General features: G+C 56.7%; 2 protein-coding genes and 1 long non-coding RNA gene across 10 annotated transcripts in view; 1 reads left to right on the forward strand and 2 right to left on the reverse strand.

The window, feature by feature from the left end:
• Positions 1-1,091: 1,091 nt before the first annotated feature.
• On the reverse strand, positions 1,092-4,840 carry SETD6 (SET domain containing 6, protein lysine methyltransferase). Of its 4 annotated transcripts, none has more exons than XM_036124291.2 (9): positions 4,735-4,840; positions 4,419-4,514; positions 4,202-4,346; positions 3,966-4,107; positions 3,640-3,834; positions 3,389-3,509; positions 2,073-2,253; positions 1,767-1,909; positions 1,092-1,589 (listed from the first exon to the last, which is right to left on the reverse strand). In XM_036124291.2, the coding sequence occupies exons 1-9, from the start codon at positions 4,759-4,761 to the stop codon at positions 1,284-1,286; spliced, it is 1,356 nt and encodes a 451-aa protein (XP_035980184.2). In that variant the 5' UTR covers positions 4,762-4,840; the 3' UTR covers positions 1,092-1,283. The 4 variants fall into 4 exon arrangements, with proteins under 4 accessions (XP_035980184.2, XP_077918929.1, XP_035980182.2 ...); XM_078062803.1 differs by having other exon boundaries at positions 2,073-2,295; XM_036124289.2 differs by having other exon boundaries at positions 4,202-4,514.
• Positions 4,458-6,965, forward strand: LOC118555871 (uncharacterized). Its single transcript, XR_004927191.2, has 2 exons — positions 4,458-4,582; positions 5,072-6,965. It is a non-coding gene; the product is annotated as an uncharacterized LOC118555871 (long non-coding RNA).
• An 864-nt stretch (positions 6,966-7,829) lies between these two features.
• The window catches only part of NDRG4 (NDRG family member 4), a 35,119-nt gene continuing 26,953 nt past the window's right edge, over positions 7,830-15,995 (reverse strand). For 3 of the 5 annotated variants that reach the window (XM_036124297.2, XM_036124293.2, XM_036124295.2), the window contains 14 exons: positions 15,343-15,448; positions 15,003-15,123; positions 14,853-14,915; positions 14,643-14,703; positions 13,472-13,558; positions 13,317-13,373; positions 12,821-12,924; positions 11,931-11,987; positions 11,793-11,844; positions 10,843-10,890; positions 10,634-10,669; positions 10,479-10,530; positions 9,054-9,092; positions 7,830-8,213 (listed from right to left, as the gene is read on the reverse strand). In XM_036124297.2, the coding sequence (XP_035980190.1) occupies positions 8,059-8,213; positions 9,054-9,092; positions 10,479-10,530; positions 10,634-10,669; positions 10,843-10,890; positions 11,793-11,844; positions 11,931-11,987; positions 12,821-12,924; positions 13,317-13,373; positions 13,472-13,558; positions 14,643-14,703; positions 14,853-14,915; positions 15,003-15,123; positions 15,343-15,448 (1,038 nt within the window). In that variant the 3' untranslated portion in view covers positions 7,830-8,058. The remainder of the gene's footprint in view (positions 8,214-9,053; positions 9,093-10,478; positions 10,531-10,633; positions 10,670-10,842; positions 10,891-11,792; positions 11,845-11,930; positions 11,988-12,820; positions 12,925-13,316; positions 13,374-13,471; positions 13,559-14,642; positions 14,704-14,852; positions 14,916-15,002; positions 15,124-15,342; positions 15,449-15,995) is intronic. The other 2 variants (XM_036124292.2, XM_036124296.2) reach the window with 1 other exon arrangement.

Genomic DNA, 15,995 nt, shown 5'->3' on the forward strand with positions numbered 1-15,995 from the left:
AAATCATAAAGTTGTTAAATATGTGTATGTGCTACTATTTGGTATGCTTAGGGAACATGGGAAGAGCTCACAGTTGAGATCCCATGGATTTTTGTTTTGCCTCTTCCCCTCATCTAAAGCTGACTGCTGGGAGAGCATCATTTTCTCATTTCTACTGGAGAACTACCCCCCCTTAGGCCCCGAGATGCAGTCAGCTCTTTTTATAAAGGGAAACCAGACCACGCCTAAAAGTGCCCCTAGCTCTCTCCTCATACTTACAAATTGTGGGAAAGGGGACTAATAGTGTATGAATTGCCCTTTCCCATCATCCCAGTGAATAGCCATATAGGCTATTTTGAACAACGAAGTCAAAAGGACCAATACAGCCCCTTTTGTAAGGATTTTGAATGTTTTGTAAATGTATTGGTCCACGTGTTGTATTTTGTAGCCCTTCTAGTTCCTGGGCTCTAGTTCCCTTCCTTGTATGTGTATGCATACTGTAGTCAAACATTAAAGTCATGACACACACGTGAGTCCACTGTGCCTTTCTCAGTAGCAGCAGCCAGTGCTGGTGGTGAGGAGGAAAGTGGACAACCCAGTCTCAGAGAGCCTGGGGCCATTGGGAAACATCACTTCTTGCTGAATGATTGATCTTTCCCGCTAATCTGGCATGTTTCAACAGTAGAAAAATCACTGGAGCAGGTTTCTTTGGTTAAAGAATTACAAAACATTTTTCTTACCCTTTCTCTTTATGGTATTTTGATATACTTAAAATTTATGCCACTTAAAATACACCTTACCTTTAATGATTGTCAAGTTTTATGGCCACAGAGGACAAAAAGGTTCAAGATTAAATAGAAATTTTAACGAGTAAGGTTTGAATGTCATTGGTGTCTTAGGGTTTCTTCCCTTAAGGGTGAGTTTTGTGCCATCTAGAGCAAACTTCAGACTGCTGAGTGCCAGGACCAGAGCTCGTCAAACCCCCGAACAGGAAACTAAGTCTTGGAAAAAAGCTTGCTCAAAATAGACCCAGGTCTCCTTTCAGAGTCCATGTTATTAAATGCTAGACTACAACGAAGACCTTAATACTGTCACATTTCTGCTAACTCTGGTTCAAACAGAACAAAGCAGTTATAAGATTTATTGGTCTTAGTAAACTGTCAGCAATTTCCAAGTCTGCTGTGCCCAGTCTTTAAACAGTTCACCCTTACCTCTGAGTTAACCCTAGCACACCACCTCTGATGTCTGATGATATTAGAATAAAGTTCTTCTCATCGATGTTCCTTCAGGCAACACGGAACCTGCTAACTTGTCAGTTCCAACAACTGATGTAAGATCATCTTCTGACCATAGCGAACCTGCAGGGCCTGCTGCTCCCTCCAGCTGAGTTTGGTGTAGACCTCCTTGTTACTGAGTAAATCTTGTTCAGATTTTAAGTCTGTGGCATAGGTTTGCAGAGTCAACAAAACACTGTCCCGAAGAAGCTGTTTCCATGATGCTTTGAGATTGGGGATATTTGTGATTGTCAAGCTGTCCTCTTCCCTTTTATCATCTCCCCTTCCATCCTTCTCTTTAAACTCTCTGAACTCCTCAGCAGGCATGCATAGGACCTAGAAGCAATCATTGGGCGTTTCAATTAGGAATTTAATTGCCCTTTAATTGTGAATTTCTGAATTTAGAGAAGCCTATCTTGGCAGCATTTAAGTGTGCTCTCCCTCCATCCCATGTTTCCTTTCTCATTTGGCTTTATCTAGTTCTAAATACTTTGGCCATTCTCAGCCCTTTACCTTGAGTGTGCTGGTCAGTTCCTCTTCGGTCAGTACCTCCTCACGCCCAATCACAAAGGCTCCCTCTTCCCCAACCATCTCCAGTTTGCATAAGAAATCCCAGCGTTCATACAGTAGGAGCCTTTCAGCTTCAGCTTTTGTTCCTGTAGATGGTATAATAGTGTCAAAGTCTGCATATACCCAGCGGTTCCTTTCTTCTTAGTCTACTACCCGGTCTCCAAAAAACGGGGCAACTGCTATTTAAGAGCACCTGGGGTGGGGATAGAGACATGTCCACTGGTGTCCAAGACTGGATCAGACACTCACCCTGTAATGCTGCTTCACGAACTGTCACCATCTGAATGTCAGCTGTGTCATCCGTGTTGTCAGGATATGGTTCAACAAAACCATACATATGAATCAGTTGCCAATTAGCCATTTGCCCGTAAGTGTTGAAAATTTCATGGCCTTTAGGAATGGGCTGAGTGGCCACCATCCGAAGACAATTCTGCGGTGGAAGGGAGAAGCTGGGACCAGGCCCAACAAATGCCTGGCCAACCCCATGAAGATTAATTCCCTCTTAGGAAGAGCTTTCCAGTGGGTACAGTTCAACAATGGGACTGATGATATACCTACCAACATTTTACTTTTAGTTCCTATTAAGATCCTATATAGCCATACCTCAGAGATTGTGTGTAGGTTTGGTTCCACACTACCACACACAAAAAGCAAATACTGTTTAAAAAAAAAAAAAGCAAGTCCCAGTGCCTATAAAAATGTACTTATCTTAGAAAACAGATTTTTTTGCTAAACGGTGCTAACCACCATCTGAGCTTTCTGTGAGTTGTAATTACTGATCAGATCACCAAAACAAATACAGTAATAATGGAAACGTTTGAAATACTGCAATTCTTGAAATTTTAATTCTTCCCAAAATAAGACACACAGACATAAAGCAAGTGGTGTTGGAAAAATGGCACTGATAGACTTGCTCAACACAGCGTTGCCACAAACCTATTTGTAAAAAGCACAGTATCTGAAGTGTAATATGCCTGTACAGTAGGATGAAAGGGGAGACAAAGGTCAAGTTCAGCCTCATTGATTAGGTGAACCTCTGCTCAGTCATCCTTAGTACTTAAAAAGCTGCTAGTGTTTAGAAATGAACAATTAAACCCCAAGTAGGAATGGCAGATGCAGGCCAGGATTAAAAAATAGCCATTCCCTAATTCCATAAACTTGGATCTTTTCTTGCAACTTTCCACCTAGCAAACGGAATTGATAGAACCCTGGTATCATCTTAGATCTGACCTATGACCGTCCCCTTTCCTCCCCCCGCCCTTCTTCCCAAAAAGTAGTGACAGTATAGCCAACCTCCGGCACCAAATAAATGATGGCAGTAGCTTAGCAGAGCAATAACCACAACTTACTTTGTGGGTATTGAGGTTTTGTGTTCAAACTATTTGAGTGGAATATGCAAACTGAACGTAACAAGAAAAGCTAACTTCACCTATGCTTTTTTACCATGAGGAGAATGGAGCCCACTTAGCCCACTACCAGACCAGCATAAATGACAGGCACTGGTGTGAATCAAATGCCTGGCGGTCAGTGCACATAAGAACAGTAACTGAGAGGGATCCACTCACTGGAGAGTATTCTAGATTGGCATTATGATTGGCTAAGTGGTTTAGTATGTCTGCAGCAGGCACCATCAAAGGGGAGTTTGGCTCCTTCTCATCCTCCTCTTCCTCCAGTGGTTCCTGAAAGCTGCCACAGAGAGAACTTTGCTAAAGCCCAGTGTAGGGTGAGAGACTGGGGTGTGGTTCACTGTTCTTGCCCCTCTCATCCCTCAATAGAGTTCTAAACAACAAAGTCCTTCAAGGTTCCGCTCACTGACCTGTAGGCCATCACAAGAGCCACGAGCTGGCGGTAGAGTTCCAGGGAGCGGACCCTGGGGCTGAAAAGATCCGGGTGGGCTTCCATGAAGGGTAACACGATGGAATGGTACTCGCTGCGGATGTTGGCCAAGTCCTTCTCCACGGCCTCCAGGACGCCTGTGCCCTGCAGCAGTCGCCGGCGCTCCTCCTCGGGCCTGCAGGGACACCCCACCCGGGTTCCCTTCACACACCCCACCGGGCTAGTGCCTGGGAACCCGCTCGCCGGGCCAGGACGCTTCGAGCCAGGCTCCGGTGCTGGTGCTCCCCACCCTGCTAAGGCTCTCACCAGAACATGGGGTGCTCCAAGCGGCCCAGCTCCGGCCAGAGCGCAAAGTAGGGGCTCCAGGGCGAGGCCGGGGCCTGCAGCTCGTGCAGCAGCGCCAGCAGCAGCGGCACCCAGCCCGACTGGCTCTGCAGCGCGCCTCGCTCTGAAGGAGACACGGAAGTGAGAGACACGGCGGGGAAAACCCCCGCGCCGCTGCGCGGCCCGCCTCCCCGTCCCATCCCCGCCGGCGCACCCACCTCGCTCCAGCAGGCCGCCGATGGAGCAGGTGTGCTGCGACAGGAGCGCGGCCCGCGGCACGGCGAACAGCAGCTCCCCGGGCTGCACGCTCTCCCGGGCCACCATGCCGTAGCCGGCCACCGTGCCCTTCCGGCTCACCGCCACCTGGACGGGGGAGCGGCCGGTCAGAGCGGGCCTGCGCCCCCGCCGCGCCCGCCCGCACCCCCGCCTCCTCACCTTGGGACTCAGCTCCAGCCCCACCTGCCGGCACCAGCTCAGGAAACCGACCACCGGGTCCGGGTCCGCGTCGCCACCGCCCACAGGCCCAGCCACCTGGAACGAGCGAGCGCCGTGGAGAGAGCCCGCCCCGGAGAACGCGCGGGACGCGGGAGGAGACGGAGGTGCGCGCGGAGCAAGGGCTCTGGGTGGGGGAGGGGACGCGGAGGGCGGCCAGGGACCCGCGCAAGCGAGGGAGGAGAGGCGCGGGACCGCACTGCGGGCGGGGTAGGGAGGAGGAAACGGACGGACCCCGCTCCCGTCCCCCGCGACTTACCCGCCGGCGCTTCGCCTGGGTCGCCATTGTCGAGGCCGCGCGGCCCCGCGGGTCGGGAGCTCCGCGCTGGCGCTTCCGGCGTCCCGGGAAAGGCCTGTCGGGGGCGGGGCTCATATCCCCGCCCCGGCGCCACGTGACGTGCGTCCCGGAGTCCACGCGGAGAACGCGTGGGGGTTTGCACCTGCTCAAATCACTCCTCCTGAGAACGTTCTTCTGGAGCCCGGGTGTCCCCAGCTGGGTTTAGAACACGGGCGGTCGGGTCCAGGAAGACGTACCTCTGTACCGCCTCGAGCCTGGTTCTGAGCAAGGTTCAACTCTCTCCCCTTTGGTCCCCAAGAGCTGAGACATTTCGGAGCAGAAGTCCAGGTGAAGAACAAAATTGTTTCTGGATACCAACGCGAGGGCCTCCCGGCTGACCGGCTGTGAGCGCACCCAGGTGGGCGGGCAGCCTGCCTTCGTGATCGCGACTCCTCATTAGCCGGGGTAATCGAACCATTTTATTTGCTCAGAGCAGGTGTGTGCGCGCGTGCGTTTCGGAGTGCCGTGGGACAGGTTGTATTTCCGAGGGGCATGGGAAGGTTCCCAGAACTGGAATAACCCCCCTCTGCCCGCACTCGCTAGTACATCCCTGTTTTTCATCATACGCATAGCACATGGTGGCTTTTATTTTTATTTACGTGCTTTATTAGTTGACATAGAGCAGGTACTCTATGTGTGTTTATTGAGTGAATGAGTCAGAAATGGTGGTTAAACATAGCAAAGTAGCATGCTGTTAAGAAAATGAAGCAGGGTTTTGAAGTCCTGCAATGCCAAAGCCAGCTCCTAGCTTGGCTTCTGAGGGCAAATCCCTTATCCTGAGTCTCCGTTTTCTCAGCTGTGAAACTAAGATAATATATATCTGTGGAATTAATGTAAGGATTGGTGGGGCATCTGGGTGGCTCAGTCAGTTAAGCATCTGCCTTCAGCTGGGGTCGTGATCTTAGGGTCCTGGGATCACCCAGCCGAGCTCCTGCTTCTCCCTCTGCCTTCCCGCTCCCCCCCCCCCCATGCTCTCTCTCAAATAAATATTATCTTTTAAAAAAATGTAAGGATTGTTAAGATAATGTGTTAAGAAATGGAAATAAGTGGGGCACCCGGCTGGTTCAATTGTTAGAGCATGTGACTCGATCAACCAACGGGTGGTCCTGAGTTCAAGCCCCAAGGCTGGGGGTAGAGTTAAAAATTAAAAATTAAAAAAAAAAAATGGATGGGAACTCCTGCACACTCAGTCCCACCTAAACCCAGGAAGCACCAACCTCAACGCGGCCTTCTCCACAAGCTTCCCGTGATGGGCCTGGCGTCACCATACTCAAATTATTCATTTCCTTATTAGTTTGCCAGCACAGTTAGCTCTTTCTACTTTGACAAGGGTTTTTATTTGTTTTATATTTTGTCATCTCAAAGTTTCATGACATCAGCCACCAGAATACACAAAATTAGGTTCTTCACTTTATACAGAGAGGAAAATAATAAACTCCATTAAAAGTTCACTTTGACCAAAGAGACAACCTCCTATGGAAAACCACACGCAGGAAGACCCAATATACATATATATATAATGTATAGATATTTATAGATATCTCATCTGAAAGAACACAGGAAAAAAAAAATCCAAGGTCTGCAGCGCTATCTACAGTAAGAGGGATTAATTCTACCAGCTTTTCAAACAGTCACATTTGATATTCAAAGGAAGCACGTGAGTGAATAGAACTGGGGACAGACTAACACTCCACCAGGCTCTAGAGCAGTCTAGTAATGGCTTAAGATTCTAGAAGGGGGTGATATGTGCCAAGGAAAGATGGATGCAGGTGTCCGCGCGGCCTCAGAGCACCTCACACACAACTGTCCCCTCCGCAGCCCTGCAGTTTTCATTGCTCGCTCCCCTCATTTCAGGGTTTAGCAATTGATTTAGGCTCCAAGACCAGTGGCTCTGGTTTTGGGGCCAGGAGATTCTCCCTGATAGTGTGGGTGGGTGGGATGTGTATGGCACAGTCCTGGGCTTCAGGTGAAAGGAGGAGACCAGGGTGTGTGGAGAGCCTTTCTCCTCTGCCTGGCCCTTGTTCACTTCAGGAACCTTCACCTCCCACCCCAGGACCCAGCAAGCCCCAGCCCAAGCCACTCCAGCGGTCCTGAGATGGCAGTGGGGGCCTGCAGAAGGCTCACTACCTTAGACCATTTCTCTCCAAATAAACTCTCTTCTTAGTGATGCCCACAGAAAACACTGGCATAGCTTGACCACGACCAGAAACACCACCATGTTTCTGGTGGCCTTGGACACACAGCTGCTGATTGGGTTGTCCTCCATGGAACTGGGAATCTCAGCCACCACTGCCTCCAGCCACATCCTGGCTCCTGAAGGCAGACACCAGGAGGTTCTTGGGTGTGCCCAACCCTCATGGGCTATTCCAGCATTTAAGCTCAGCCCCCAAATCAGGTCCCAGTGGAGATAGAGGATCAGGCAACTTTCTACCACAGGGCCTTGGCTCAGACATGGGACAAGGCCAGGAGGTGGTGGAGTGTGTGGGCTGAGACAGTCTGTGGGGTTCCTGCCTCTTAGGTCCTCTGTGTTCTGTCTTCTTGGGCAGAGAAACCCTGTTCAGTCCCTGCCTGCCTGGCCCTGTATCACCAGGCCAGCCCAGAGAGCACCAGGAAAACGGCTGCCTCGTAGGAGCGCCCCCTTGTGGCTACGGTTCAGATGATTGTCACATGTGCAAAAAGAAACGTGCTTGGTGGAGGAGATGGGGAGAAAAAGGGCCTGGAGAGCTCCAGGGCTCCTGCCTCCTAGTGCTCCCCAATGCTGCCTCCTGGTTTGTCACCTCAGTACCTGAGCTGGACCTTGTGCCCCTGCTGTCCCAACACACCACCTCAAAACCCCATCCCATCTTCAAATCTGCCTGCGCAAGGGGGGGCATCCCATGCTTTCTTCAGTCTAGGAAATTATCCTGGATCCTGCCCAGAGGACTCGAACTCTCTCCTTAGCAAATCCCCTTCCTCCCTGTACCCCGCCCTGACTGTGGGGAGTTGGAAGAGGGGGTCTAAGTCAGCCAAGTTAACAAGGTGAGTGAGGTGGGGGTGGGGAGGAGTGAGCCTCTCAAAACCATCCGGAGACTGTTCTGCAGCATCTAAGATGAACCCCCTCATCTTTTTAACAAAAGAGAAGTAAACCCATTTCCTCCCCTTGGCCTTCACAAAAATAAACTAAAAGGAAAATGAGCCGGCGCGAGGATGGCAGTGGGACGTCGACGCGGGCGGGGGCAGGTGGGCGTCTCTGCCGGGCCACGGGCTTCAACAGGACACCTCCATGGTGTGGTTGACCTGGCCCAGCCCCTCACTGCTCTCCGAGTGGGTGCAGGCCGGCGGGCGGCTACCATCCCCCGAGCTGGCACTGGTGAGCGACGCGGTACGAGAGCGGGCGAGGCGGGTCATGCTGGCTGAGGGCACTGTGGACAGAGATGGGAGCGGGCGTGAGGGCGGGCAGGCAGGGCTGGGGGCCGGCAGGCGGGACAAGGACTGACGCAAGCGAAGCGGCCAGCAAGACCCGCTCTTCCAGCGGCACGGGGGCCCATCTCAAGCCGTGGCGCCGGTATCTACTCAGTCAAGCCGGGGGCATGCAGCACCAGCACCAGTGACTGAGGCCGAGAGGCGGGGGCCAGCAGGACCCGTCTCACGACAGCTGGCCAGAGCTACGGCCGGAGCAGGGCGGTCTGACTGCGGACCCCTGAGCCGGTGCGGGGATGGGACAGGTTTCCAACGGTGCCTCCCTCGAGAGGATGATGGGACGGGGGAGCAGGACTACTTCTGTCAAGGAGGACAAGGTGTGGAGGCCACAGACTGCCTTAAATCCAGTTTCTGTCCGTATTCAGACTTTCACAAGCAAGACTCTCAGGGGGCGAACTCCACCTTCCCGAACGCAAGCGGCCACCCATCCAGCCCGGGCATGGCCGGACACCCTTGCTCCCAAGGCCAGGCCTGGGCTTTCTCTCTCTGAGGCTCTGGTTCCAACTGCCTGAGCTCGGAAAGCCACGCGACCCATGGCACCCCAGAAGCCAGACTGCTCTCAACCCCGGCCACAACAGAGCCCGAACGTGGGACGCCGGCCCACTAGGGCCCAGATCTGTGAAAAAGCAGGACTCTTTTGGGCTTTGGAGGCGAGCAGAACACAAAGTTCCAAACCACAGCAAGATGAGGCCCAGCTGCAGCACCGCACAGAGGAAGGAGCAGGGGGTGGGGGGGGTACTGGGGCAGGGGTCCATGCATCAGGGGAGGGGCCGCGGGGCTACCTGCTCCTCCACTCAGCCTTCGGTCCTTCAAGTATGCGACTAAGAGAGAAGACAGAGCCAGAGGGGCAGGGTGGGGTGGGGGAGACACAGAACACGGGTGAAGAGCATGATCCGGCGGGGCCAGGGTGTTGCGATGGGTCAGGGAGAGGAGACAACAGGACAGGCACAGAGCGGGCTGGGGCCGGGCCAGAACCTCAGGAAGCCCACTCCTGCCCACCCCCCAAAGCAGTAGCCCTGACACCACTCTGGGAACACTCCTCTTGCCCCCGCTTCTCCAGCCTGGGCTGCGGCCCCCAGGCCCTCAGGGTGAGAGGGGTTGTGGCGCCCATGTCCTAGCGGCAGCACCCTCCCCCTTCTTCTGGGCCTCAGTCTCCCCAGGTACAGACTGGGGGAGGCCTGCACAACCTCGTAAATCCCGCCCAGCTCTTGGGCTGCCTGGTGGTGGTTCTCCCGGGGCCCTGAGAACATGCTCCAGCCTAACAAGCGTTGCTCGTCTACCCATCTCACAAACGTTCAGTGGGCACCCCCGGGGCTCAGCCCAGCCGCAGAGCTCCTGCTGGGTCCCACTGTTGGCCTGGGCCTCTCTCTGCCCTACTTCTCCACAGAGAGGCCGGCAGGCCCCTGCGGGCCAGAGGCAGTTCCGCTCCTGGCTCGGCCTCAGCCTTCCCCACGGGCCTGTCCTTCCCCGGGGGCACAAGCTCCAAAGGCTGAAGTCTAGGGGGAGACACCAATTCAGGGAGAGGAGTTCTGCTTCCAGCAGGAGAGCCAGGCAGATGGGGGAAAGGGGGGCACCAAGGAGATAAGGTGTGCGCGTGCGCTTGCGGGTCGGAGGTGCTCATGAGCAGTCTGGGCATCTCATCCCTGCACAAGGCGGAGACGGGAGGAGGGTGGCCGTTGCCGCCCCACAGCCCCTATCAGCTTGGGGTCTTCACCTATGCCGCCCCCAGGTTCAGCCGCCTTTAGCTCTCCCACGTGCCTTCCTCGGGCCCCAGCCTCCAAGGCCCCTCTAATGCCTGATACCGTCCAGCACCTGTGACAAAAGCCCTTTTCAGGTGCTGTACGTCTGGCAGGGGAGTGGGCGGTGTGTAGGACTCACCTTTAGGTAGGCTTTCTGGGCAGGACCCAGCCCCGGGCTCTGGTCCCCCAGGCCTGAAGAAGAGCCGACCGCCCTGACGTCGCCATGAGAACAGTGTCCCAAAGCCTCCCCAAGGGCACAAGAGAGCCCGACACAGCCTGGGCTCATCTACTAGATGAGAGTGCCCAGTCACGGTGGGGAGCATGTGGTGGTGGCACGGCATCTGGGCCCCACTAACGCAGACCTCATACGCCCGCAGGCTGCTCAGTGCCACCCGACACCGCGCCCCAGCCCCACTGTGCCGCCTGCCCACCAGCCTCTAGGGCGGGGACGGGGGGAGGTTTACTTACTGTAGCCCATGCCTTGCAGGAAGTATTTGAAGGCCTCAGTCAGCTTCCCTGGCTGCAGGACAGAGTCACATGCTTTGATTGGCTGCCTGGGATTGGGGGGAAGGGAGGCATCCCCCACCTGGGCTAGATAAGGGAGGGAGGGCCAGGAGTCTCACCTGTGTGACCTGGGGGAGCCCCCCGGAATCTGCCATCTGCAGGGAAGAGAGGGGGGTGAGCTGAGCAGGGGCCACCCCACACCTTGCCCAGGCCTCCGATACCTAAACAGGTTGCCCTGAGCAGACACACTGTCTTGCTCCCACCCCGATGGGACCCCAGGCACGCCCCTCCCTGAGGCTGGGCCCTTGGCTGGGGAGGAAGGCCTCACCTTCAGGAAGGTCGTGGTGGTGGGATCCAGTTTGGAGTTGCACTCCACCTAGGGACAAGGTCAGAAGGGTAAGGCAGCCCCAGCCCCTGGGGCATCAGGGGAGTCCCCTACCCCCGTTGTTAAGGCAGGTTCGAGTCCCAGAGCTGAGGGAGGGCATGCAGGCTGCCTTCTGAAAGTCTAAGCCCCTGCGGATCAGGAAGCAGGCCCCCCACCCACCCCGAGGGACCGGAGACGCTGGGACTCCCCTCACAAGTGCTGGCAGGGCAGGAATGGGGCAGGGGCTGGGCCATGTCCTTACAGGGAGCCAGGGCCACCTCAATGGGAGTGGCTGGGAAAGTGCCAGGGCCTGCAGGGGTCAGGGGGCAGAGGTGAGGGAGGGTCAAGGATCGGCAGGAGACGGAGGCCTCTGCCTGGGTCCAGATGGTCCGTGTGGCCCACACCCCGTTCCTCCGAGCCCTCAGGCAAGGGAGAGTGTCCCGGGCACACTGGGGGGTGGCCCTGGGTACTCCTGGACCCTAGGCCTCTGTGCTAACGGGGACATGAAGCCTCGGGCTGCCTGCTTCCAGAGTTCCAGTGGGAAAGGTGACCATCCCCAAAGGCAACGGGTGCAACGGCTAGTCCAAGGATGCACTGCTCAGGGATTACTTCATAGTGAATGAAGCAAGCTGTAGAGGAGAGAGCTCCGTCTCTGGGCCTGAGGTGGGTAGAGACTGAGGTGGGGCTGCACTGCTGGGAGTAGGGAGGGAGTGACGGCAGGCGGTCTGGCCCCAACTCCCTCCAGTCTCCATGCTTCCCTCACTTGAAGGCTGGGGCTGTGCCTGGTGGTGATGCATGGCAAGATGGTGGGGAGGTGGGCTGAGAAGTCCAACATCCAGGTCCTGGCCCTGCTGGCCAGAGGGCAATGATGCCCTTACCCCCCCCTCCCCGTCAGGGCAGAGTCCCTCACTCACCACCCCATCCTCGGCGGGCGCGTTGTCCCCAACCACCAGCATCACTGGGCAGCTGTAGACACAGAGGAAAAGAGCTGTCTGTCTGGCCCGAGGGGGACGGGGGGGGGGCAGGCAGGCTGCGGGGGGCGGCGCACTCACCGGAGCGTCTTGGCATTGGGCACTGTTCCGGGCCGGTTAATGTCCAGGTCTCTGCGGCTGCAGGGAGAGGCAGAGGTAGAGGTGGGCATCTCAGGACTGGATCCCGGGGGGTCATGTGCCTCAGGGCCCTACCCAAGCCTCCCACAATGGCAATTATGGCCCGATGTCCCAGTCTGGGCCCACAGTTGGGGCTTATGGTTATTGAGTTGTCTCAGCTATGGAAAAGGCCTCCCAGATCCCAGCCAGTGAACAGGGAGACAGGGATATGCCCTGCACACATAGAGGGTCTTCAGGCCTCCCCTCATGTGGAACTTCTCAGACCCCACAATTCATGTCAGGTGGGCCCTCAATTTAGCTCTCGCTCCCCCTTGAAGCACTGCTCCGACATGCACCACCACCTGTGCGTGGGGTTCCAGGCTCAGAGAGGGAGGCAGGCCCTGGTCCTCTCATCCTCCATTCTATCGCCAGCACCACGCACACAGCAGGTGCTTAATATTTGTAGGAGAAAGGAAGGAGGGCAGGCCAGTGGGCTCCAAGGAGCACAGCTTGAAAACCATGGGCTTCATCCAGCCTCCTCTCCATCTACAGATGTCAGCCCTGAGGTTCAGGCTGTGGGGGTCAGGGATGTTGCCCACATCCCACACCGCTCCTGGCTGGACCGCGGTGCCCCAGGGGAGAAGGCGTGCAAGAGCCCAAGAACCAGAGTCCGCAGCCCTGCTCCCCCTCTGCCCTTCAATGGGAGTGACCCTGAGCAAGCAGGGACTCTTCTCAGAGATACACCAAGCTGCCCATCTGCAAACCGGGGAGCGCATGCGTCCAGCCTGCCTCCTCCTATGAACCCCGGCGGAGCGAGCTCTCTGCTGCAGAGGTGAGCCCCACGCCGCGCGCACCTGTTGTACATGTTCCAGAAGAGCTGCAGGTTGGCCTGGTTCACCACGTTCCCGATCTGCTGCCGGTAGCTCTGCACCAGCTCTGTGTTGTTCACTAGCTCCTCCTGGGCCCGGGGGGACAGACGGGGGAGGTGCGCGGAGGGGAGCGGACAGACAGACGGGGATGGGGTCTCCGAGGGGGCATGCAGGGAGCACAGCCCAGCAGCCCTCGTCCCATTCCCAGCCTGGGTGGGGGGCGTGGCGGCGGGGCCTCATGAAGTGAGCGGAGGGCTCCACCCAGCTCTGGGAGGAGGCCCCCCCACATCTGTCTCAGCCCAACAGAGTGAGACAGGTCAGATGCCACATAACGCCGACCCAGACCTCCTCCTCCTGCCTGGCTGCGAGGGGGTACAAGTCCTGGGCTCCCCGGAGAGTGGGCGGAGCCCGGCCCTCTAGAGGCTCCCAAGGCCCCCAGGTCAGCCACGGCGCTGCTCCCACGTGGGCCCCGCCCCCTTACCTGGCTGAAGAGGTGGGATAGCACCGTGTCAGGTAAAGTGCTGGTGAGGCCGGAGAGCTGTGGGCCGGGCCGGAGGCCAGCGTGAGTGCCGCCCCTCACCCTCACCCCCCCGCACCAGCACCCCCAGCACCCCCGTCTAAGTGGACCACGCTCACCTTGGTGGCCGCCCAGTCGATCCAGCCTTTGCCATTGGGGTCAATGTTCATCAGCACCAGCCCCTCCACCAGGTCGGGGAAGATGAGCTGCGGGGCGAGGGAGACAGGGCTTGGGAGGCGGGAAGGTGCGTAGGGAGCCCCCCTCCCCCGTCTTCCCGCCGAGAACACGGGCTGTCGGGGGCCGGCCCTGCCTATCTCACAGGTGGCTGGGAGGGTCCGAGGAGGACACGCTCTGCAAGGGCTTCAAGGAGCCGCAGACGACTCCAGACGACTCCAGCGGCCACAGCTGGACACCTGCCTGGGCTCCCCTGCCAGCAGCCCCTGGGCGCCCTCCTCCCCGCCTGGAACCTTGGGCGGTTCTCGGACTGCTTTCGAATCTAGGCCTCTAGTACTGTTTTCCGCAGATGCTGCTGTGACACTGAGCAGTAAACATCTTCAGTGAAACATTTTGCTTCTTTGTTTTCATAGAGACCTTTCCAGAGCCTGTGTTGTGTTCGACCGTAAAAGAGATTCGAATGATTTCTTCAGGGGAAAACGGTATAATCTACATAGGACACAGCCATCCTGTCTAGTTTTTCTGGGGGGACAGGGGATGATCAGCAGCTAACGAGTGGTTAAGTGCTGAAATCCATGCTGCAGTTCGGAATGCTTGGCCTTTTCTTTCGGAAAAAGAAATATTTTAAAAGAAAAAAAAGGAAATATTTTGAATCCGGAAAATTAAACTTTTGTCTTCAGAGATGGAAAGCTTGTGGGCTCCTACCCAACATGAGGTTTCTGAAATGCAACTTTTTTTAAACCTTCCAAACTTAACGTAAGTGTAACTTTTGGTTAAGAAATGACTCACGTTTAAATATTACCCTGATCAGTGTATAAGTGACTAGGAGAATCCTTACTTAGCGGGTAGAGCAAATCGTTGTAGAGTTTGTTGCTCACAGAAATGTGGGCTTTGGCTAAGGGCTAAGCAAGTTATCGTTTATAGTCTTTTGAGGAAATGTATGGAAAAAGTAACTTTTTTTTTTTTTTTAATTTCCTTGGGTGAAAAAAAAGCAAAGGGATTTTCTAAGTGAAGAGCAAGTTGGGAGGAGGGGAAGGAGCAGGAAGAAAGAGCAAATGTTCCTGTGGCTGAAGGGAGCCGTGGGCCCCGGGAGGGGGTGGGAGGAGGGAGACTCACTGCAAACTTGGCCAGCACATAAGCTCCGGCTCCCACTCCGATGCCAATCACGTACTTGAACCTGGTGGAAAGCATGGCCGGTCACTCCAGGGCCAGGGCAGGCACTTCCCACGACCGCCCTCAGCTGGTGCCCGCTGGCTCTGCAGTGGCGGGGGGGTGGGGGGACCCTCCGGCCCCCAGCCCAGGGACAGGGTCTGGGTGGGGACTCACCCGAAGTGCTGCACCACGCTGGGGAGCATGGCGGCTAGCTGCTCCATGGAGGGGAACTGGTACCTGCAGGCAGAGGGGGAGGTCAGGGCCGGGTGCAGCCTGGGCCACAGAGCTGGGGAAATCTGGACGGGGGGGCTCCCCGGTACCTACCCCTGGGGAAACTGCGACGCCCCCACCTGCTGACCAGGGGCGTCCACGTGGCACACCACGAAGTGCTTGGTGATCTCCTGCATGTCCTCGAAGTTGAAGAAGGTGTTGAAGCACAGCTTGTCTGCAAAGACACACCTGTCAGCTGTGTCTCAGCAAAGGGTGGGGAGGCCTGCGGGCCTGAGAGGGAGGGCAAGGTGGGCGTGATCAGCCTCAAGGGCCAGCAGGGACACGGAGGCCCAAACGGCTGCGGTCACAGGCCTGAGCGTGAGTGGGGATCTGGGGGCCCTGTGGGGAAGGAAGGGAGGCCGAAGCAGGCAGGATGGGGCCGGGATGCACTTACGATTGAGGCCCACGTCATGGTAGGTGAGGATGGCAGGGCGGTTCCCTTTGGGGGAGCCCCGGATCACGACGTGCAACAGGCCGTAAGGTGTCTCAATGTCATGTTCCTGGAGGGGAGACAGCACGGGACGCTCTGGGCAGCCCTCGCTCCCGGCTGTGGGGCAGCCTGAGGGCTGCTGGGCCTGTGGTGGGGCCCCTACCTCCCAGCAGGGGGGCATCTTATTCTCACCGCCCCCCAGCAGCACCCCCCGGGAGAGCAGACCAGATGGAGCATCCCTTCCCAGAGGTGTCTGGCGCCGGGCACCGCGCGCTGGCGTGCACAGGGAAGTCCGCTAACTGCCCAGGCCCTGCCGCTCTCAGCCCTGCAGGGTCCAGTGAAGCCCATTCTCTCCGAGTCACTGCAGCCCCTCCAGGACAGTGTGGCCACCCCAGCCTGAGTCCTGCCCTCGCCCTGTTCCTCCACTCAGAACCTTCAGGGCTGCTCTGCAGCCCGGCCTGGAATTTGCAGTCCCCACCCCCATGTCGGCCAAGCCCAGCCTCCAGCCTCCGCGCCCGCCCCTGGTCCCCACCTCCACACTCTTGCTCCTATAGTTCCTTCCGCCTTGAATGCCCCTCCCCGGGACCCCCAAGGCCTCCCTTCAGGCAGCGCACGGT

This window comes from Halichoerus grypus, chromosome 15, assembly GCF_964656455.1.
Source record: "Halichoerus grypus chromosome 15, mHalGry1.hap1.1, whole genome shotgun sequence".
Taxonomy (NCBI): domain Eukaryota; kingdom Metazoa; phylum Chordata; class Mammalia; order Carnivora; family Phocidae; genus Halichoerus; species Halichoerus grypus.